Source organism: Daphnia pulex, chromosome 5, assembly GCF_021134715.1.
Source record: "Daphnia pulex isolate KAP4 chromosome 5, ASM2113471v1".
In the NCBI taxonomy this organism is placed as follows: domain Eukaryota; kingdom Metazoa; phylum Arthropoda; class Branchiopoda; order Diplostraca; family Daphniidae; genus Daphnia; species Daphnia pulex.
In genome coordinates, this window is record NC_060021.1 from 3,932,711 (window position 1) to 3,955,820 (window position 23,110).

General features: G+C 41.5%; 1 protein-coding gene, 2 long non-coding RNA genes and 2 other non-coding genes across 5 annotated transcripts; 3 read left to right on the forward strand and 2 right to left on the reverse strand.

Moving 5' to 3' along the window:
* Positions 1-6,063: 6,063 nt before the first annotated feature.
* Positions 6,064-7,551, reverse strand: LOC124193892. The gene is made up of 3 exons (XR_006874517.1): positions 7,146-7,551; positions 6,233-7,081; positions 6,064-6,145 (listed from the first exon to the last, which is right to left on the reverse strand). It is a non-coding gene; the product is annotated as an uncharacterized LOC124193892 (long non-coding RNA).
* A 126-nt stretch (positions 7,552-7,677) lies between these two features.
* Positions 7,678-10,424, forward strand: LOC124193891. Its single transcript, XR_006874516.1, has 5 exons — positions 7,678-8,073; positions 8,148-8,579; positions 8,647-8,808; positions 8,883-8,997; positions 9,821-10,424. It is a non-coding gene; the product is annotated as an uncharacterized LOC124193891 (long non-coding RNA).
* A 2,347-nt stretch (positions 10,425-12,771) lies between these two features.
* Trnaw-cca lies at positions 12,772-12,843 on the forward strand. The gene has a single exon. It is a non-coding gene; the product is annotated as a tRNA-Trp (tRNA).
* Positions 12,844-13,182: 339 nt separating this feature from the next.
* On the reverse strand, positions 13,183-13,254 carry Trnaw-cca. The gene has a single exon. It is a non-coding gene; the product is annotated as a tRNA-Trp (tRNA).
* A 690-nt stretch (positions 13,255-13,944) lies between these two features.
* LOC124194971 (protein transport protein Sec24C-like) lies at positions 13,945-18,336 on the forward strand. The gene is made up of 9 exons (XM_046589385.1): positions 13,945-14,137; positions 14,282-14,803; positions 14,870-15,332; positions 15,414-16,008; positions 16,077-16,526; positions 16,611-16,853; positions 16,920-17,098; positions 17,201-17,720; positions 17,805-18,336. The coding sequence occupies exons 2-9, from the start codon at positions 14,290-14,292 to the stop codon at positions 17,994-17,996; spliced, it is 3,156 nt and encodes a 1,051-aa protein (XP_046445341.1). The 5' UTR covers positions 13,945-14,137; positions 14,282-14,289; the 3' UTR covers positions 17,997-18,336.
* The last annotated feature ends 4,774 nt before the right edge of the window (positions 18,337-23,110 follow it).

Consider the following 23,110-nt stretch of genomic DNA (forward strand, 5'->3'; position numbering starts at 1 on the left):
GCACGATTATGGAAATTCCCTTCTTGTTGGTCTTCCTTCTAATCACCTCGATAAATTGCAGTGAGTTCAAAATGCGGCTGCAAGGTTAAGTGAAATTTTGGATCAAATTATTAATTCAAAAACAAACTTAGCTCAATGCATCCCACTAGATATTCCATCATTCGGTTTGGACAATAAGGCTCATTTTAATTTAAAAAATCTGCCTTTGAACAAACTTAAATTTGTTGTTGGTAAATATGCAATTCATGCGAGTTTTCTAAAGAAAATTCGTATACATTAGCAGCAGTGTATGAAAATATAGATTACAGTCTGAAATTTAACATTAAACTGCACGTCACAAACAATTTTAATGGTTACTGAATTTTTTAATTTGTTGTGTTTTGACATTCTTATCAACTTTCATTCAATTTTTTCGCATATGTTTGGTCCTAAGACGATGACATCTTCCGTTGCGTTGTCGTCTGAGGGTCGCCTCTAGGTTTTGAACTCGTTGATGTTCCACGCGTCTTCTTGGTGCTCTCGGCAACATATCGATAATAAGTTTGTCTCGTAAGTCTGGCTTGCCGACCGTCCCAACCAGGGCCATGGGTTGCCCGTTCCTAAATCAAGGTTAGTATTTTCTGTATTAAGCAGTAAGAATCAAGCTGTCAAGTTACTTTACCATGAAAAAGTGGTTAAAATTATGGCTTACGGTATTTTTTAGGCAGTATTTCGCGATGAAGATTGCATTCCTGCATGAACGGTGAATGTTGAAGGAACGTATTAATCCTTTCGGTATGATAACAGCAACCTTCCACGCTAATCGCCGCACACAACTCCGTATGTTTAATAACTATTGTAGAAGCTAATTTAAGTTTGCTTTTTAGAATCGTACTTCTAACACAATCCATCTTTATACCCGTGTGTAAGAGGTTATTGTGGCGATAAGAGACATGATAAAAAACGTTTTGATGTTTTTTATTAAACATACGCATTGGAGTGCTTTACTACGTTACGTTTTTTTATTTTTCTTGTCGAGATATAAGCACATAAGCAACACACACACATGTAAACACCACTATTGATCTTGTTGAACTGCCTAACTGAACTGAAAAAAGATTCAATGAAATAGCATAACATGAATTTCTCAAAGGAGAAAATACTAATCGTAGCTATTCAGGAATTTGTGGAATGAACCGGTCAATAAAGACTTTCTTTCCATTGATCAACATGACATTTACCATAGTAATGGCATTCACGGCAGACTGGTGTACAAACCCATATCCTTTTCAGTTACTAATCATCATGTCTCTGCAAACTCTAATGAAAATCACAGCCCAAGCAGTGAACACTTCTCGAAAAGCATGGATTCAGTTGCCTCATTGTGAATATCACAAACGTGTAGAGAGGTATAATTCTGTAATTAAGTCCAGCAGTGTTGTTCATTTTTCATCCTCCGTGGGTATCAGTGAATATTAGGATGTATCAGATAAGGTCAGTCATAGTGTTAAAAAAAAGCTACAAAACCACTTCTGGTAACCCAGAGTTTGGAAAAATAAAGATCATCGCTTTCATTCTGTCACAATTCCATTCATTATTTGACAAACATTTTCATGCTTTTGAACTAAATAGTGAGGAATCACCTATTAATGCTTTGTGTCAATTAAAAGATATCCTGGATTGTGAGCCGTTGTCCATTGTTTCAAGTTATACAGTATCGTCCAAAAAAATCCGAACGCACCCCTTTTTCAAAAGCCCAGTTTAATGTAAATTCTTCGTTTTTAACTTTCAAGACTTCATATTATGTGTAGAATTAATTGTTTTACAAAGTTCATTTATTAGAATTAAGAAAAAAATGCAGAAATATTTTTTTTAAATAAAGAAAGAGACCATGGTGTTCGGATTTTTTTGGACGATACTGCATGGAATGGGATCTTGTAATTGAAACCCTATGGTGAGTAATTTATGTTTCATAATTTCTGTTTATGTGTATTTCTTATGTTATATCGTCTCATCTTTTGCCCATTGCGAAATCTGTCAACGTCATGAAAATTTGCAAATTTTTAACGTATTGCCAACGTTTAGACCGTAAAAAATTCGAAAAAATTTAGTCTCTCGTCTTTCTTCTGAAGTGGTGATTTAGTGAGAATTGGACACTGGTTACCTTTTTCACTGGCTACCGATGGTGCCTTAACCAGTGGCTTATAGAGTGGTTCGAGGTTGTCATCTTGGCCTAGTCAATTTTCCACCTTTGGTGCAGCCAAACGCCCATTACATTGTCAATTTTGATTTTTTTTTTCGTTCAGCAGTCAAGGAAGGGAAGAATAGAGTGGCGAAGAAAGAGGTCGGCCCCTCTTTTTTTCACTCTCCTTTGTCTTTCTATTCGTACCCCTTTCTTCTCCTTGCTTACGGAAAAAACATGCCAATACTTGGGGGTTCTGGCTGCTCCAAAGGTACTAAGGTCGTTTATTTTAAGTAGGTCTCATTGTAAGATTGTAGTCATTATCTGTTTCAAAGCTCACTCAAAGTTGTCGATGGCCGTCTTAAATTCATCTTGATTTGTTATAAAACTGCTCGTTTCTATCCAGCGAATAGCGAGTGAAGTAGCTTGCAAGTAAATAGGATTTTCTGCTCTTCCAAATCTATTTTTAAAACCAAACTTTATATTTTCTTTGAAAATGAGTATATCAGCGAATCTAGGGTTTAAACACGAGAAATAAGGAATATTGACAATCAATGCTATCTAAGCACACTTATTCTTAGTTCCCAAGTATGTAAAACTAGGTCGTATCAGAATTTATTCACACAATGTTTTGTATGTATGTTACCGACATGTTTAATATATTATGTATTACATGGCTGCTATCCCGTAGAAAAAGTTTAGCTTAGCCGATACTGCGACTGCCTGGTGCAAACAGCTTGCACCAAGTATACCCCAATGAAGTATTTGTTAGACTTTTTTTAATGCTTAAACTAAAGCCGCTCAAAGCATGTTATTTTCTGTATAATATTTCCCCTTTTTATTTATACTTGCGCAAGGCTATTTCAAGGCAACATTTTTTAACTTTTCGAATTGATTGCTCAGAATGAGGCTATTCCAAGCACAACAAACATGAAATGTTTGCTGTGCTTAGAATAACCTTGGCGCAAGCATAAATATTAACAAACATATAATTATGAAATAAATGTTGCATTTAGGCTACAGTACCCACCAAACTATTGCATTTTTTCTAGGACACGTAGTGCCATAAGAATGCACTGAAAATAGGGGGGTGTACCTAATAGTTTGGTGGGTACTGTATATATGTTTCATTTGAATTCCTTATATGAATAAAAATATATTTATACTTTAATATTGAATTTTTTTTTCAAGATCAACACTTGCCGCCGTCTCTTGAAAATATTTATATGTATGCTGTTTGGAAATAAATATACTAGTACAATTATGTTCAGTGCTGCAGTTTATCATATTTATGTATTTTTATAATAAACACGTCGTGCGAATACAGGCTTTTTTCATCTAATCAGTTTCTACTGTGTTTGGCATCGCAGTTACAACATATGTATCTATTATATATTTTTTTTAAATGAGGTGTGTATTCGCCGAAGGCGAATGTTACCAATTTATTGTCATAGGCATGGTAAAATACAAGAGTCAAATTATTATGAAGTAGAGATAAAATAAGATAAGAGTGGAGGATGGGAGAAGAGAGAGGGAACAGAGAAGAAAAATTTGGCAGAAATTAGGTAGAAGATCGAAAGTAGAACTGGAATTCTGGAAAGAGTGGAACGGAGCTGCACGCGATATTATTAGGCAAAGGAGAGCATTCCGGCTGAAACTGAGTAAAAAAGACTAAAAAGATTTAAAAGACGCCGCTGCCGACCCCCCAGATGGTCCGGAGCAACGAGATGCTGATTTGGATGTCACCAGCACCGCGAAGCAACGGACGACTCTTACGGCCACGGTCCGGTTAAGGCGCCCGCTAGAGCCTGAGGATGATAGCAGGGTTAAAGACGCCAGAAATTAGGGCACGAGGGACTCATGCGAAGCAAAAAGAGCGGCCAAAATGCAACTAAGAGAACAGAATAAAATAAAAATTTATGTGAAGGACTGAGTAAAAGACTGCCGCTGTTGACCCCCCAGATGGTCCGGAGCGACGAGATGCAGATTTGGACCAGCACCGCGAAGCAACGGACGACTCTTACGGCCACGGTCCTGTTAAGGCGCCCGCTAGAGCCAGAGGGTGACATCAGGGTCGAATACGCCAGAGATTAGAAACAAGAGGAGCGGCCAAAAACGCTACTAAGAGAACAGAGTAAAATATAAAAGATGGGAAAGGTAATGGCGGTTATAGTCTTTTGATGGAACATTGGAATTTGACAAACGCAGACCATAGAGTTTTCGATTGGGAGAAGGCGTCTAGTGGGACTGGCCAAGAAAGCTTTAGCTCAGCCGCAGAATCAATAAGGCGTACACGGTGTTCGACGTGACTTACACAGACAAATAAAATGTGCGCTGCGTCTTCCACTTCCCCTGACAGGCAGGGGCAGAGCGGTGACGGGGACCTTTTGATTTTAAAAAGAAAATTGTTTAGACCACAGTGGCCCGAGAGAAAGCTGCAGAGAAAGAAAGGTAATTTAGAAGAAGACAAAATCGAGGCGGATTCCACTGAGGGAAATCTATTATATCATTATGAAATCCAACTACGCATTTTTTAATGATATCATCAACGAAATGCGCCACTACATCATCCGACAGTCCTTTAAGCTTTGTCGTTTGGCCATCAAGTTGAGAATAACCCTGGGGAGCGAGTGCTACCTTTGAAAGTGACCCTAAAGATCGGCCCATGACAACCACAGAGTATCTAGTCATATACATCGATTCAAAAAACATGATTTTATCAATTCGGAAAAAAGAACCATCTGACATGTAAGCGTAGTTATTTTTGCTTTTTTTGCGCGAATATAGTTTTAAGTAGTAAATATCGATGATTTACTCGCATTCCGAATGCGTGGAAACGATAAATAGGAACCTAAAGCTGTTTCATCAATTGGAAAATGTTCTGATGACAATAATGGATCTCCTGATTCTTCAAACAAATTTCGTAAAGCTATTTCCTCGTGAATGTTAATTTTGCAATTACTTGGTGTTCCAAGTAATGAAAAACTAACCCCCTCCACAGAAATGCAATTTTTTTTCTTAACCAGATGATTGGGAATATGGAAAAGCACTTCTAATAAAAGAGATACATTTTTCGGTAAGATGTACTTTGTCATCAAATTCAACGCATCTTTTCTAACGACATTTCGTATTAAAAACTTACTAGCCATTTGGTTTATAACCCCTTGGGTTCCCTTTGCCAACGATCTTAATTGACCATTAAACCACTCGGGAATGAATGTAGAAGTGGCCCAAAGGCAACCCCAATCAAGAACACTTTGCGAAAGATGCGTCAAAAAGATACAAGTTAAAGCGAATATGTTCAAGTGCATTGAGGGTTTCGCTTTCTCGAACGAAATTCGAAAACAAATATTCCACCTCTCTAACCTTTCTAACTTTTTGGAAACCTCATCTTGAAGCAGAACCTGAAGCCCATAGAAAAACATACAAAAGTCGTCAAAATAAATTTTGGGAAGTAAATCCTCTAAGACGCAGAAATAATATAATACAAATGCAAGATATTCAGATGTCTTCCAGTCTGATAAGCTAGCCAAAGAAGGAGGGGTTATGGTTATTTCATGGGGAGGCTTAATATTTTTCATTCGCATGTCAAAAATAGCCCTCTTATTCTTATTTAGATACCATGGCTGTTTGTGGTATTTCGTTTGAGTCCACAATGCAATAAAGAACTTTATGATACCCATGCAAACAGCATGCAGGTAGTCGGGAATTTCCGCTTTTACATGATCGAGGTATTTGAAATTCATGAACAAATTTGTACCGCAAATTCCATGATAAGGCTTTCCAGTCGCGAGCACCACATAGTTTAAAATGTATTTAAAAAATGTAAGTATAATTACGACTAAGCGGGCGATTCGTAGTGAAATACCTGAAGATCAGTATTGTGTTGATCCATACAGCAACTGGGAAAAGTAGGAAACGTAAAAGGTTCTGGATAAACACGAGAATGGCCCCTCTTCTTCCCCAGCTTTTTAAAAGTTTGCCCTAGAAAAATTCAAATACGCCAAGTGAACATGTGGTATATCGGAATTGTAGTACAATTTTGTTTCAATAAGGCTAATATGTTCTTACCAGGATGCAAACACCAATCACAGCCAAACTCTCCATTAAATTGTGTGGAATTGCGCACTATCGGTCGGGCTATAGCATCAACTGATACGATCAATGGCCAAAAAAATACTTAATTCCATTTAATTCAATCGGATCGGATTCCAGAGATTGTAAATCTTGAAGTGCAAATTCTAGGAAAGAATCGCGAGGACGTTTCTTGTTTCCGTACCACAATGCCATCAACACCATATTCGATCGTCTTTTTTTATACGGTACTTCGTTTATAACTGCCATACATGGCCAAAAACCAAATTTACTGGACTTAAAGAAGTCAGCACCATCAATATTTAAGATCCCAGTCATTGTTCTATTGGTGATATGTCGATTCTTTACTAGGGCACGACAGCAATCACCAGAACTGACGTCTTTTCGAATCCCTTCATTTGGTATAGTTGCCGACACAAAATCTTTATTATCTAGCATGTCCCCTTCTTGTAGATAATGCAGCAACTGCTGTTTGATTGGTAGTTTCAGCATGAAACACGTCTTGTCTTCTTTAGATAATTTATGGCCACATGGTTGTCTAGCTGTAGGGATACCTTTAGAGTCAATTACAAGAATATGATTGCACTCTTTCTGAAGGCAAATGAATTGTTTTTGAATATTGACTGCCAAGTGGGAGTACTCATTTAAACACGATTCAGGATTTTGTAGTTGCTTTTGGCTGTCTTGGGTAGCAATTTGCGTCAATTTCAAACTTTGATGAAAAGCCTTCTTAGAAAGGTTATTCTTGAAATAAAACCCCAAGTTGAAAAGAGGCAAGTATTGTGATGGTTGGCAAAAGTTTTCACGGTGGATGTAAAGTTCATCCTAAACAATCAAGGTAAATGTTTGTCAATAAAAATCAGCCGTTTAAGAATTTACACTTAAGTACCTCAGTTTCTGTTTCAGTTTGTGATGATGTAGATTCACAATAATAGCTACAGTTTTCATCCTCCGTAGATTCATTTATCTCTATTATCTATTTATTCAAACATAAGATATATAAATAAATTTATTGATACGTGATTAAAGAAAATGCTATTAACACAAATAACTTCCTCATCAGTTGACGTTATTTCAAAATTGTTGTCTATATTTTCTACTTCATCAATGGTTGTTAAAAGGTTGGAGGGACCACCATTTAGACTGTACAATCCTAATTCTGTCGTAAGTTCCGAAGACTTCATTATTTCTTCATTATCCTGCATCTCCCCCGTGTCTACTTTTGAATTCTTTTTGGCCAATCTCCTTTTAACATATCTGCTAAGATGAGTTCCATTTTCCTCGTCAAAAATTGTCTTTCTCTTTCCCATGATTAATACCTACACTTTTCTTTTATAACTCAATTTTTTTTTATTTTGAAAAACTGAAAATGTCTAATTCTTAATTTATTAGACAGTTTGTAACAATGAGACGTCTGCTAAAAATAAATAATAGGAACTATTTTAACCTTAATGAAGTGATATTTTTAGAGACAGAATGGCACCAAATGAGGCGCAAGAAACCTGTTATATCCTTCTCAAATTCGCAAACGGAGAATTGGGAATGGGAACTCTAGATTTCATTAAGAAACCCATTCTACATGTTGGTTTGTTTTCAAGGGGGGCACAAGTTCAAGATCTTATACGGGATGAAACTGAAATTGCTGTTGTATAAGCTTGATTTTCTTAGAATACTTGTTAAATTTAATAATCAGAGGTGTGCGTTGACAATTTCAAGGTGGCCAAAAGATCAACAGTTTTCTTTCAAGATTCCTGTTGTAGATACGTCAAGTTTCAGAAAGTGGCCTTTGAAAGCTGCCACTCTTCTGGCATGTTCTGGTACGTAATAGTATATTGTTTTGGTTAATTTAAGAATGTCTTAGATTTCATTGAATACTTTTGTATATTTTTAGATAAGAAACGAGATATCATACAGAGAAGAAATGATATGGCTGCACAGAAAACAATCTTGAATTCTCAAGAGTTACGAGAAGCAATGACAGTGTCTGAAGATGAAAGTGATAACGAAGATGATAATGAAGATGACAGCAGTGCAGATGAAAATAGAAATGCAATCCCGAAAGAGTCACCACTGCCATCACCTAAGTCATTCGCAACTTGTTCGCGACCAAACATATCGACTGCAAATAACAAGTTCGTCACACCCAGCCTTTTTGATTCAAGCTTCACCAGGAGGTAACGGTGTGTAACTTAAAAACAACGCCGTCTTATCCAAGTTATCAAATATTTCTTCCTCGCCACCGTTTACTCCATTACATTCAAGAATCAATAATGAACGTCACCAGTATGGAACTCCAGTTACTGGGAAACGGACGATTCGCCAAGTATGTTTCTTCATTATGCTTTATTTTCTTAAACTTGACTAAATGGAATTTGTTGTGGCTTGAATAGGAAAATGAACTGTTAAGGTCTAAAGTTGAAAAGCTTAAAGAAACCATGGCTTCTAAAGAAGATCAACTTAAAACGCAGGAAGAAGAAATGCAGAGAATGGAAGAGGAACTGGCTGCAACGAAATCTAATATGCTAGATAATCCATATCTGTTCTTTCCCATAGTAAGTAAACTCGAAGCAGCTTGATATTGACTAAATTCCAAGCCTTTTTTATTTTTATTTCATCTGTTTTTTAGCCTTGAAGGAAGGTTTGCAGTTGCTGCAATCAATAATTTCTACGGCTGGTGAACATCATCTCCTCTTCAAGACAGGACCAGGAATACAGCTTTGACAGCTAGTGGTTTTCAGAAGGTACATTTAAAATTTTTAAATGTTCTCTTGTCTTTCAATCAAGCCCCTTTGTGGCACCTTCGAGATTTTAAAAGTCTCTTTTCGTTTTTTTTCTTGATTAGGAAATTTAAAAATTTAGTTTTCGCAGTGTTCTCTGGGTTTGTCATGTTTTAATCTTGCTGTCGCACCTCTTGTATCGAATTTAAACTCCAAAAGATTGATTCCGTAATAAAACTGTTTGAAACGTAGCACTTTGGCTGGATTCTGTTCGTCCTGCCCTCTAGTGTTCATTTTATCTCTACATGCTATAGAAAATGTCGTCTGCTGGGGAATCCAACTAAAAGTCAATCTGGGTGTCTTTTTCTTTTGCAGATATCTCGCGAACGAAGAAATCACACGATTTTTTTATTTGTGTTAATGTTAAAGGGATAGTTCTTCTTTCAATTAGAAGCAATCGCATTCTCTAAATTTTTGGCAAGCTATCTTTTATTTGTTTTAGAAGTTTTCCCTTTTTTGGGTGTTTTTTCCCCTTTATCACCCTGTTAATTTCGTTTACGCTTGTAAAAATTAAGTGACTTAGATGTAAAAACTAAATCTACGTCGAATGCGATAGGTCCCGTCGTGATCGGTGTATCACGAGAGCGTCAAAGTCCCGAAAACCGTTTTCGTCGCCCCCCGCCCAATTCCCCAGGGACCTCTCAGGGTTAATGGTATTTGGAGCGCTGTCGGAACTTTTGTTTCTTCAAATCTCTCACCCTTAAAAGGCGGTAAGCCTTCGGCTTTTTAAAATAAGAATTTTAAAAATCTCTCAGGGATAATCATTGTTTTGGTTTTACTACATTAGGTAAAACTTAGCCGAACGTGTGCTACTCTCATTAATCCGAATGCCCTGAAAAACGCTGTCAGTTACGGGAATGGAGGCAAGAAAACAACGGACATGAATGCGATGATAAATATTATCATGGAGGACATTTGGGACAGAAAATTCATGTCCGAGCATTCTCTTAGTGGAAATGAAGCAAAAAATGACAAGTCTGACAAACCAGCGAAGCCTGCCCTACCCAATGATTCCGTTCAGGCAATCATAAGTATTCATTTTATACTTTATAGAAAAAAAACCAATGCATAACAATTTACCCTTTCGCATTTTTTTTAGATTATGTCACCGAATTTTGGAGAAAGCAATACACCTTCACCCTGGAAGCAAAGCACATTAGGAGTGCTATCAGTAACAAACTCTCGACCGAAAACTCGGCGTTCAAGAAAAGATCAAAAATTGTTGCATCAGAAACTGCCAGAAATAATTTAACCGCTGATGATGATGGACAACCTAATGGTGCTGCTGGCGGTGATGAAGACGAAGATGACGAAATAGCAAATTAATTATTTAAATAACTCTTACATGTTCATTTTAAATCATCAGCAGTTCTGCTGAGCAAATTAATTATCTATATTTGCAATATTGCGTGTTTTTACAATAATGTTGATTTAAAGATTGAATGAAAATTATTGTCTTATTATTTATTTATATTAATTAATATATTCATACATTTTTAAACGTGTAAAAACAAGGTTTCAAAAATCTAATATGAAACATCATACATAAAGTTTGCTTATCACAACATTAAAATAAAAGGCTTGGGGCAACCTTGAATAAATAAGTTTGGTCCAAGCTTAAAAACAGTATTATTAAAAGTTAAAGTTTTTGAGATTGGAATCCGCGAGCTTGTGCTGGGCTTGGGAGCAAGTCTAGCGCAAGCTCGCTCTAAGCCGTTTATTTTCTACGGGTACACCTACACCTGGGAAACTGAAACCTGTAACAGGTATGAAACTGAGTCTGTGGGTCACATGGGAGATTATGAGGTGGATGACCGTCGATTATGGAATCATCTATGAACTGAAATAATAAATGATGTTATGCATGAATTCCGTGATGAAAGGAAGAATGTTTGAAGGGAAACTTAATTGATGACGCCATGTTCCCCTGCCCATGTAGCACACAGATCTGTTTCAGATACAGTTTTGTTTCACGGGAAATTCGCCTGGATTTTTTCTGTTCTTGGCTTTCAAGTCGATTTTTACCCTGAAAAAATTTATCTGTTTTGTCTCTGTTTCCAAACCTAGGTACAGTTCTGTTTCCCTCCAGTAAAACTGAATGCTAGTTTGGCTCTGTATTTGGCACAGATTTGTTAGCTGGCGCTTTAGACCCCTTATAACGCCAGCTCAAATCAGGATATACTTGGAAGTAGTCTACGTGACTTAAGGAGGCATTTACGGTGGTCGTGACGCTCCTGTCCATGGTCCAAGGCTTTGCGATTTACGAAGCAGGTCGCTTGTCTAGTCTCCATTTCGACGCGTCACGGCTAAACGGACTGAGTTTCTTGCTGAAACAACCCAACGATTCAAATGTGTGGCGCACATCGTACAAGCAGGACCTCGTTTCATCTCAAGTGCATAAAAACGTTACCCGATGATCTAACTCGTGTTTAAGTGCCGCTTTGGCAATACAAAAGTGCCGACAATTTTTTAGAAGAACTCCCTTCTTTCGAATTAGTCTCAGACCACAAACCGTTAATCCTGATTCTGAATAACTATGCGAGAAGTTAGATAACCCCCGCCTATTGCGTTTGCGTCTAAAAATGCAACGATATTCGTACTTTGCCCGGAATTATTTTTCCTATGTATCAAGGGATTGTATATCGATACAAAAATGATTCGATACATATAGGAAACAGAGAAAAGCGAAGGATTGGACCGGAAATAGGATGAAAGTCACATATACAGCAATCGGCAACGCCGCTTAAAATGCATAAAAAAGGTTCGAAATGGGGGTATCACTAAAATCGTGATATCTCGGGTATCTGAACGAATTTTTAAAAAATCCTTTTTAGGATTCTGGAAGAGAGATGAAAAGTTATTTCGCGAATATCAATTCCGATTATCTCGGGAAATAAAAGAACTAAAAATCGGACGTTGTTCCATTGGAATCCTCTTTGCGATTCTGAACAGAACAGACGTATTCCTTATTTTTAAAGTCCTTTTCCGGATAACGATCCGATTTTTCGTACCCTTTTCTTATGAACAATGTCAATGCTTTTGGGTTGTGGTTGCACCAACCTGGTACTAATAAGAATCCAAGATGGCAACCTCGAACCACTCTATAACCAATATACTAAGCAACTTTAACCCTGCTTTAAAGTGAAATATATCCCAAATGGCATTCAATATTTAAACTCTGCAAAAACAGGCGAATCCGAAGTGAAAAACTGGTTAGGCCTTAGTTTTTTTTTTATGTTTAGGTCCAATAGAGGTGTTCTGTCCCCGTTTCTCCCCGCTCGGTGGTCGGTGTCGCTGCAGGGCTGGGGAACGGCAGTCTCGCTTGCACCTTCGTGTAACTTAGATCGTTGAGATTTTATGTGGCTCAACTGGTTCCAGAAACGTACGCCAATTTTTTTTTCCATCATCACCAAACACAATAGCGAGGATGTCCCCGGAGTAGCTTACGTTTGAACCACATTTTTTTCCTGTATTATTTTTTGTAAATTTTTCAATAGAAGGTGTCAACAAAAAAGAAAAAAACTAAAACTATGACGTTGCTATCCATCATCGTGTCCCGAAGAAACAGTGCCATCGAATGTGCATTTCAAATTTTGTAGGTCGTCTGTCATCGAAACAACATAGAATCCCTTAAAAATAGTATTAAATAGGATTCAATCATTCAAGTTATGTTATGTTTAAAATAAATATTTATTCAAGAAGTTTTAAAATCAATTAATGTCATTTTATTAAATAACAGACTGCGTGGCGCAACGGTAGCGCGTCTGACTCCAGATCAGAAGGTTGCGTGTTCAAATCACGTCGTGGTCACATATTTTATTTCTCAGCAAACGACATTTACTACGCTGGAAGGGCTTACAAATTTGGTGAATTTTTAACTTTCCGAAATAGCTTTTATCGTGAATTATCTGTAGTCGAATTGTTTTTTTTTTGTTTGTTTTGTTTTTGTTTTGTTTATTTTACTTGTCGTTATTTTTTTATCCAATCGTAGAATGGGAAATGTAGGATTGTAGGTGTATGACTTTCCAGAAGATGTCTAATGATGGATCAGAGATAAGAAACCCAAAATATGATATGTTAGTAGTCAGTACAAAATAAAAACACTCATGACAAATGTGATTAGTTCTGAAATATTATCGAAAAAGAAACTGACCACGACGTGATTTGAACACGCAACCTTCTGATCTGGAGTCAGACGCGCTACCGTTGCGCCACGCAGTCGTATAATATTTCAACAAGAAAAATATAAAGATGTGTGGAAGAATAAATCTTGCTAAGACTTCTGCATGAACGATTGTTTTATTCTGCTTTCAATCATTGCTCATCAAGCACTTTTTTTAATTCAATTTTATCAATATCAATATAATTTATTGTTGAACTCTGTGTTGTCATTTGGCAGTATTTCTCCCTCATATAATTGTTCAGTTTCCGGACGTAGTTTTTAACTCAAACTTGCAATTATCACTTAAATTTTGGAGTCTCGATCGCGATTTCAATTATTCGACGCGGTTTACGGAATGAGTTGGATATTTTCAAAGTTAGTGCTCGACGTCGATGTGTCGTAGTCGTACGGTCGGGTTATTATGGACTGTATCAAATTACCATCTTCCCAAGTTAGATTGAGATTCACCAAATGACAGTGTATCAATTACGTTCACGTTGCGTGTGCATTCACCAGTTTTCGCAACTTGTTTTGGATGTAGAACAGATCGTTCCAGCGACACCGATTCCATTGTAGGTTAGCTGGCTGCGGATACAGAAAAGTAGAAAACCAGGAAAACTGTATTTTTATTCTTTTCCGAAAGAGTTGTTTGTTCGCCGAGAAGAGGCTTCGTTTGTTCCCATGTTCTTGCGCAGGCGCACAACTGATTACGTGGCAGAGTGCCTTTGGGCCATTCGGATTTGTAGTCTGTCAATTGCCGACCTGAAGAACCCGGCAGACGTGGAAGTGCTTCTAGTTTAAACGAAAATTTAGGTAATTGTATTGAGCAGCTCTGCTATCTGCGTCTCTTATCTCACACATTTTCTGCGGTCGACATTCTTTGCAATTCTCTTGATTCGCCAAACCATCGGATTCTCCGTACTTGGCAGATCTGTTATTTGGGTCAGTTTTGATTGGCTCGGTGTGTACTATCTCTGTGTGTACATAACTGGTGGAGTTTGACACGTCGTCCGTTCGTTCGTCGTCGTCTAGTTGTTAGGCTTTTGATTTGTAACTTTGATTTGTTTTCTCTTTTGCGCTTGATAGGTGGGAAGATGAATCCCAATGATCAGTACTTCCAACAGCAACAGCCTGGCTATGGTGCTCCTCCACTTGGACAAAACTATGGAGGCATGATGGCTCCTCCAGCGAGGACACCTGTGATGCCAAACCAGCCTCAACAGTTTCCTCCAGCAAATGGACCACACAACATGAATCCTTACGGGCAGCCTTCACCCAGACCGCCCATGGCCCAGTCATACGGTCATTCTCCTCTGCCACCGCAGGGAGCCAACCCACATCAACTGGCCCAGCAAATGGGTGGCATGAGTTTGGCAGACAACAGCCTGAAATCTCCGATTCCCACCATGTACCCTCCCATGAACGGAAATGTTTCCCCAGCACCAGGAAGCTTTCCTCCCAGGCCTCCCATGGCATCCAACCTTCAGGCCAGCCCGATGCCTCCACAGCCACTAACTCCAGGAATGGCACCGCCAAGGCCTGGCTTGATGCCTCCTATGCAGCAGATGGGACTTGCGTCCCCACAGCAACAGTATCAGAATGGACCTGGTCAGTGCTGGTTCAACCTAATTGTTTTCCTTCCCCGTTAACCAAAGTTTACTTGTTGTTTTGCAGGTATGGAGAACATGGGACATGCAGTAAACGGTCAGCAGTTTACCAGCCCCAGACCTCCAATGGGCGGGGGTTTCCCGGCCGGGCAACCAGGTGGATTTCCTGGCCATCCGCCGATGCCATTCCAGCAGCCTCCAATGCAGCAGCAGCAACCACCACAACAGCAGCAAGGCGGATACGACAGTATGGGCAGCCGCTATCCTTCCAGTCCTAGTTATCCCCCTGGAATGTCTGGCCCAATCCCTGGACCCAATTCTCAACCTATGCCACCGCAACAACAGGCCCGACGTCTGGACCCCGATCAAATGCCCAGCGCCATTCAAGTGATGGAGGACGACAAACGGTCGAGATCTGGACCTTTCGCCACCAGCCAGAAGGGCCTCGTCCCGCCTCTGGTGACTACCCCGTTCGTAACTCAGGATCAGGGCAATTCCGGTCCCCGCTTTGTCCGCTCATCCATGTACAGGTATGAACTGGATAATGGTTTTTTTTCACTAATTGTTTGAATCGATTGTTGTAAATCCAATTTCCTTTTGTTTGTTTGCAGTGTCCCCGCTTTACCCGATATGATGAAGCAAACGGCTGTGCCTTTCGGCCTGGTGATCAGCCCGTTTGCCCAGCTGGAGGAAGGAGAGCAGCCGCCTCCCGTGGTGGACATGGGCGAGCTGGGTCCGGTCCGCTGCGGCCGCTGCAAGGCCTACATGTGCCCGTTTATGCAATTCATCGACGGCGGCCGCCGATTCCAGTGTCCGTTTTGCAAGGCGACCAGCGAGGTGCCGTCTGAATATTTCCAGCATTTGGACCACACCGGAATGAGAATGGACAAGTACCAGCGGCCGGAGCTCTGCCTCGGCTCGTACGAATTCGTCGGGACCAAAGATTATTGCCGGAACAACGTCTTCCCAAAACCGCCGGCCTATATTTTCGTCCTGGACGTGTCGTACAACAACGTCAAGTCCGGCCTGGTCCACCTCCTCTGTCAGAACATCAAAAGTATATTGCAGAACTTGCCCAGAGAGTCGGTGGGCGGGCAGAAGGGCGGGGCCCGAGTCGGTTTTATCACCTACAGCAAGGAAGTTCATTTCTACAACATCAAATCGTCGCTGGCCCAGCCGCAGATGATGGTCGTCGGTGACGTCGATGTAAATTTAATTGTATTTTGTGTGTTTGAAAGATTTTGTAATTCAACTGTTAATTTGGTGGGATTTAGGACATGTTTATGCCGTTGCTGGACGGATTCCTTTGCGATCCCGTCGAGTCGGAGAACATCATCGACCAGCTGATGGTGCAAATTCCGGCCATGTTTGCCGATTCCAGAGAAACTGAGACGATCCTCGGCCCGGCCATCAAGGCCGGCCTGGAAGCCCTCAAGGCGGCAGAGTGCGTCGGTAAATTGCTGGTGTTCCACTCGTCTCTGCCCATCGCCGAAGCGCCTGGCCGTCTGAAGAGCCGAGACGAGCGTAAACTGCTGGGCACGGAGAAGGAGAAGACGGTCCTGTCGCCGCAAACGACTTTTTACAACCAGCTGGGCCAGGAGTGCGCCGGATTCGGGTGCCGGGTCGATTTGTTCGTAGCCAACAACGCCTTCGTCGACCTGGCCACCATCGGCCAGGTGGCCCGGCTCACTGGCGGCCAAGTGTACAAGTACACGTATTTCCAGGTCAGTCCAGTTAAATAAGGAGCCTTTTCAATCATTCCATTTTCTTGGGAGTTTTGATTTGCTGAATGATTTATATGATTGCAGGCGGACCTGGACGGCGAGCGACTGGTGGAAGACGTGCGCCGCAACGTGGAGCAGACGGTGGCCTTTGACTCGATCATGCGCGTGCGAACGTCGACGGGTGTGCGGCCCGTCGACTTTTACGGCCACTTTTTCATGTCGAACACGACGGACGTTGAGACGGCCGGCATCGACTCTGACCAGGCCATGACCATTGAAATCAAACACGACGACAAACTCACCGACGAGGACGGCGTTTACATCCAGGTCGGAAGAATTCAATTTGATTTATTGTTTGGTTTGACAAATGTTGATGAATTTTTTGGACGTCAGGTGGCGGTGTTGTTCACATCTCCGGGCGGCCAGCGTCGGCTGAGGATTCACAATTTGGCGTTGAGCGTCTGCAACCAAATGGCGGACTTGTACCGCAGCTGCGACTTGGACACGGTCATGAATTTGCTCATGAAACAGTCGGTCACCAAACTGACGGAATCGTCGCCCAAGCAGATCAAGTATTGATGAACGCGACTCTACTCAATTATTCACTCGTTTCTAGACGGCCATTGATTTCATTGAATCATTTATTTGAAACCCCCCCCCCCTTTTAAAAACAGGGACGGACTGATCAATCGGAGCGCCCAGATTTTGGCTTGCTATCGCAAAAATTGCGCCTCGCCTTCGTCGCCCGGCCAGCTGATCCTGCCCGAGTGCATGAAGCTCCTGCCGCTCTACATCAATTGCCTGTTAAACTGCGACGCTCTGTCTGGCGGGTCGGACATGTCGATCGACGACCGGACGTTCAACATGTTCGCCGTCCAGACGATGCACGTCGGCGCCAGTTTGGCCTACCTCTACCCGAGACTGGTGCCCATCGTGGACGCTGCCACGGCGGCCGGTGCACCCGAGCAGGAGGACCAGCAGCTCCTGCTGTTGCCTTCGCCCGTCCGCTGCACGGTGGACAAGCTGAGAGACGACGGCGTCTATTGCCTGGACAACGGAATCCATATGTTCCTCTGGATCGGATTGTCCGTCAGCCCCGAATGGATCCACGGCGTCTTTAACACGAATTCGGCGGCCCAGATCGACATTGACCGCACCAAATTGCTCGAGCTGGACAACCCCCGTTCCCAGGAGGTAACCAACCCCCCCCCCCCCCCAAAAAAAACCCAACCTTGGAAAAGTGTAATGAAAAAATCGATTGGTCGTTTCTCTTCTCAGGTGAGGTCGGTGATTGGCCAGCTGCGCTCGACCCGACAGCGTCACATGCGCCTGACTCTGGTCCGTCCTCGAGACAAGCTGGAATTTGTCTTTAGGAAATTCCTGGTGGAGGACAAGCACGGCGACGCCAGTTCGAGTTATGTCGATTTTCTGTGCCACTTGCACAAGGAAATCCGCAACCTTCTCAACTGAAAACGCAGACTAATGAAAACTACAACAACAACAACCAAAATGTAACGGGACAGGCGACCACAACAATTCTCGTATTTTTTTTCTTCTTCTTTCGGAAAAAAAAGTAGGATGACGCGGAACGATTTAGGGGGAAAGAGAAAAAAAAACACGGAAGAGCAAAAATCTGCATCGAAAATAAGAGAATAATTTGCTAATGTTGTTTTTCTTTAATTTTGTTTATTATCCCCCCCCCATAAAATGAGGAGAGAGCTAAAAAAAAAAAAGGAAACGAGGAAATAATCCCATCTTCTAAAAAATACTTTAGAGAAAAATAAATGAGCGTTTGAAAAAGAGAAAAAAACAAAAATAACAAAATTCCATTCATGTCGTCGACGTCCGCCATCGGTAGAAGAAAGAAAAAGACAAGCCGGGCCGAGATTGCCTTATTATCAAACGCTAAGTGGACGGAGGAAATTGAAGGATAGGGAAGGGAGAGAGAAGAAGAAGGGAAGAAAGAAAAAACGGTATAATAGAGTTGTTATCTTCATATATATATTTAGCCCAGTCTCTTTTGTAAACTCTTTTGGAGATCCAAACGACGGCCAATTGATTCGAACCAATTTTCCCCTTTTTTTTTTCTTGTACAAGAGTTAATCATAATTGCTTGGAAAACAAATTACCATTTTCTTTTTCTTTAGGCTTTTTTTTTCTCTTTAAACGAATGGGTGGGTTGATTATGTTCTAAACGAAAAAAGAAAAGAAAAAAACAAGTTCCAATTTTCCAACTGTACAAATATGAAATAAAAGAAAAAGTACGGCAAATATAAAATATAATATCCATCTCTTTTGAAATCAAAGACCAGAAAACGAGTTAATCGGAGAGTTGATTGAATTCCAGAAGCTCACTCTTTTTTTTTATAAAAATAAAGGGAAAATAAGAAAGAAAAAGTATTTTGACTGGGGATATTGCCGTTTCTTTGTCCGCCCGTCTTCTTGGCTTGTTATCGATCCCGACTGCGTCCTGGCTGGGTCGTCCTATCCAGTATCCACACAATCCCGGCCCGCCTACTGTTATTGTTGTTGTTGTTGGCTGGCGTTCCTCCTGTTGGGTCGGCGCAAATCTTCCGCTCGACCGCAATCGTAAATTGACCTCCCGACACAACAAAAAAACATAAATGGGCGTGAAAAAAAATAGAAAAATATCATTTATTTATTTATTTTGATTTTGGGATTTTCTTTTGCCCGGTGCCGGAAGGAAGTGGGCGAACTCTTATTATTACCATCTCTTTGGGCTTCTTCTTCCTTTGCTTCTTTTCTTTGTTGATTTATTTATTTGGAGGCGCTGAACTGCAGACGAGCAAAGTGGGTCGTCACTATTTTGATTGTCATTTTTTCTCCTACAAAGCTGGGTAGATGCTGCTCTACGATTTCCATTCGACTCGGGTCGCCATGGCGACGACGAAGAAACAACTAGCCTACGAACTACCCCGCCGCCGAAAAATTTGATTTCTCTTCAAATGTGGCAGTGGAATAAAGCCGATTGCTTTTTATTTATCCATGCCAAGCAGGGAGGGAGGGAGAAATTCATTTGAATCGCCCTGAGGCACAAATCTCAGCTATTGTTGTGTTTAGACTTATCGAAGATTAGATAGATAGATAGATATTGCCGATCTCCCGGAATTGATTCCTACACAGCAACAGCACAGAATAAATCAAAAAATCAAAATTTAAAAAAAAAAAAAAAAAAAAAAAAAAGAGAAAGAAAAAGAGTTGGGGGCAGATTTTTTCTTTTTTCCTTTTTTTTTTTTTTTTTGATCGGTCGGTTTGTTTGGGAATAAGGCGTCACGCGGGAGTCACGGAGTTCGGGAGCAGTTTCTCTCTCCCGCGACTATTGATTTTCGCCTCATCCAGCAGACACCCACCGCCACGCCACCACCACGTCTACACCCCCATCGTCAGCTCGACATTTTATTCGAGAGAAGAAGAAGAGAAGAGAAGACTGTCGATTGGATTTCTTTTGATTTGTCTCGACTCGACGAGATTCATTCGATTTGCCAATATCAAAGCGTCGGGTTACTTGCCGAAATTCCTGCCCCCCCCCCCCCCTCCCCTGTCCCCCTTCCCGACCGTCGTGTGTCACTAAAGTGGAGGATAGAAGGGGGGATAGAAGAAATGAGCGGGAAAGTGGGCGGGATTTAAAAGGGGAGCGAGCGAGAGAGAAAGAGAGAGAGAAGCGCCGCTGCTCTCTGGTCTCTCTCTGCACAATAACACCGACGAATAAGACGATCCCAAGTCCCAAATTTGTCTGATTTGATATTCTCCAATCCTTTTTTCCTTTTTTCTTTCTTTCTTTCTCTTCCTTGTCCCGCGCTACACATAAAAGCTGCGCGCATGTTGAGAGAAGAGAACAAGAGTCGACACACACACACAAACACACACAGAGAGAAAGAAGAGAGGAAGATGGTTATCCTACACGTACGTGTCGTTCATTAGCATATTGATTGCGTGACGACTGACGATCACGACCCGGGCCAGCAGATTTCCCCCTTCCCCCCCCCCCCCAGTCACCCCCCTACAGCAGACAGAACAAACAAAGCCTCGCTCGACGTCCTTGCCCGTAGTTGTACACCAGCAATTCCAGCTGATTTATAACAAAACAACTCAAATCAAATGAAAAAGAATGAAACATGTTGGAGCAGAAATTTGCATCAAATGCCGACACCCGGGGAAAAAGGGGATTTCGCTTACCCGCCCTCAAGGCCTCCTCCAACGCAATTTGTTGAATTCGTATCGAAAGCAAAAGAAAATGTCAAAATGAATGGGCCATTTCAAGTCAATTCTCCTATACCCTGAGGGATGCTGAGGAGTGGAAGGGTAATGATTAGCCAGCCAAAAGTGGCCGGCGGCTCTAATCTTCTTGGACGTCTACACGCCGGGCAAAAAAAAAGAGAAAAATATAAGAAATAAGAGAAGAGCTCGGCGTGTAGCGTAGGTGTTAGTTGTGGCCCCGCCCCCTTTTCGCAGCGCGTCTTTAGTCTACATCATCTAATATTATATTGGACGCCGTCGCCATGGGGTTGCAACTGCCTGCTGCTGGGTTGCCCACAGGCCCAGAGGCCCTTGTCAGTCAAGTGCAGTCGGCCCGTCGGTTCAAGTGACTGCACTCGTCTTGCGACTTGCAACACAACGGCCCCAGACATGTTACACACGGCACATAGAGTACATTGAGCAGCAACATGCATATTGCAGAGAGTCGAGCGGAGAGCGGGTATTACTATTCCGGGCTGGATGTGCCGGTCCAACCGATTCAATGGCGGCCGGACAGCTAGACATGTACATGCATGGTAGAAAAGATCGGCTCAACGAGTTAGAAAACATTTGTATTTAATCTCCTTCTTTTGCCGTCTTTTGCCTATTTTCCTATTTCCCTGTTTCCCTCCTTTTTTGGTAGGGTTGAAATGCTCCGTCCGCATCGTGCATGTATGGGGAGCTGCTGCCTCCTTGTGTTCCACTTGGCGGCCACGAGTGCCGGCCAGAGTAGACCCTTACACACGGATGATTGAAAAGTCTAATGTAATTGAGATAGTCTAGCTTCTTTCTTTCTTTCTTCTTTTCTTCCTTCTTCCTTCTTTCCTTCTTTTTTTGAAATACAACCCAAATGGCGGGAAATTTTGAACGTCATCCGACTGGAAGTTGTAATAAAAAAGCGGATCACACACACACACACACACAGAGAGAGGCACGGGCGGACAAAAGGGCCAGACTTAAAAGCGAAACTCTCTGGCAGAGACGGGCAATTAAGAATTGACAAGAACAAACAGCTGGAAAAGAAAAGAAATTCTAGTCCGTCTCTTTAAGTCTTTTTGCCGTTGCCTTGCGTGTGAGAGAACACACAAGTTTTTATTTTCTTCTTTTCTTCTTTTCTTCTTCTTTGTGTCGTCGTCGTCCGTGTGTTGTGCTGCGGCTGCCGCTGGAAAACTTTTGATATTAGACAAACTCGGCTGGACACTTGGCCGAAAACCGAAAGGGCGGAACGAGAGAGTAGAGTAACTTTTCCCTTCGACTTCCGTGACAGGAAAATATATATCAAAGTTTTAATGTCGCTCGATTGTCCGTCCTGTCCTAGCTGCATGTGTGGCTATTTATTCTGCTGGCCGGCGGTGCTGCTGCTGTTGCAAGAGCTGGCCAGCCGCGCCTGGTGGTAATGCTACGTGCGGCTGTTGGGCCCGTCGCGGTGAGAGCTCAACAGCAATGAAACATTTCCGAGAAAACCCGGATCGATTCCATTCCGGCCAATGAATGAAACATTGGCGCTTTTAAGACATCCGCACAAGTTGCCCAGTTCCATTGATCTTTCACGCCCTCAAGTCTCTCCCCGCCCGTCCCAAAAACTAAAAAGGGAATTTTTTCGCTGTTCCAGCAAGAAAAATCAAAAAGTCAAAAAAGAAGCTATAAGAGGAAGAAGAGCTGAGCTGGTCGATTTTCCGCGTCAAGGAAAAAAGCGACCGAGCGAACATTGCATTCCGGCTCTTCCAATGTATTACGTATATATAATGATCCAACCGGCCCGGCTGCTGATAAAGTCTATTTTTTTGTTTTATCTTTGAAGGAATTAGATTTGATGTAGTATATATTTATTTATTTATACAAGATGCTGGGCCGGTTTTTTGGGTTTTGCATTTTTCCTGGGAAATGTGTAGCTATACGTATACGTACGGATATCGGCCAAAAGATGGGCGCCATCTTCACGCTCCAAACTCCTATCTGACGGATCGTTTCCCCCCCCCCCCCACCCCACCCCTCCTTCCCTTTTTTTTTCTCTTCCGGATCCTGCTGGATCGACGGCTGTGATTATACATCCATCGATTCCTATCCGGACTTGTCCGTCACTTTTTGCTTTTCTTGTTTTTCTTTTGGAACTTTTTCCCCTCAGAAACGTACGAGTTGCTGATGTTTAAGTCGAATTTATTTATAGATTGGATTTGATGGCCTGCTGGTCTCGTCCCGTCTTGATTTATTCCTTTCCATCTTTTCCATCTTTTCCATGCCAAAGAGAAAAAACGGAATTGAAGAGCAGAGCAGCAGCAACAATTTCCTATTTTCTTTAGAGAGTTGAGACTTTCTTCCTTGGATTC

Coding starts and splice junctions, on each gene's coding strand:
- LOC124194971 (XM_046589385.1), top strand. CDS start 14,290: ATGAATCCCAATGATCAGTACTTCCAACAGCAACAGCCTGGCTATGGT. Junction 14,804..14,869: donor ACAGTATCAGAATGGACCTG/GTCAGTGCTGGT, acceptor GTTGTTTTGCAG/GTATGGAGAACATGGGACAT. Junction 17,099..17,200: donor TCGTCGCCCAAGCAGATCAA/GTATTGATGAAC, acceptor TTTTAAAAACAG/GGACGGACTGATCAATCGGA.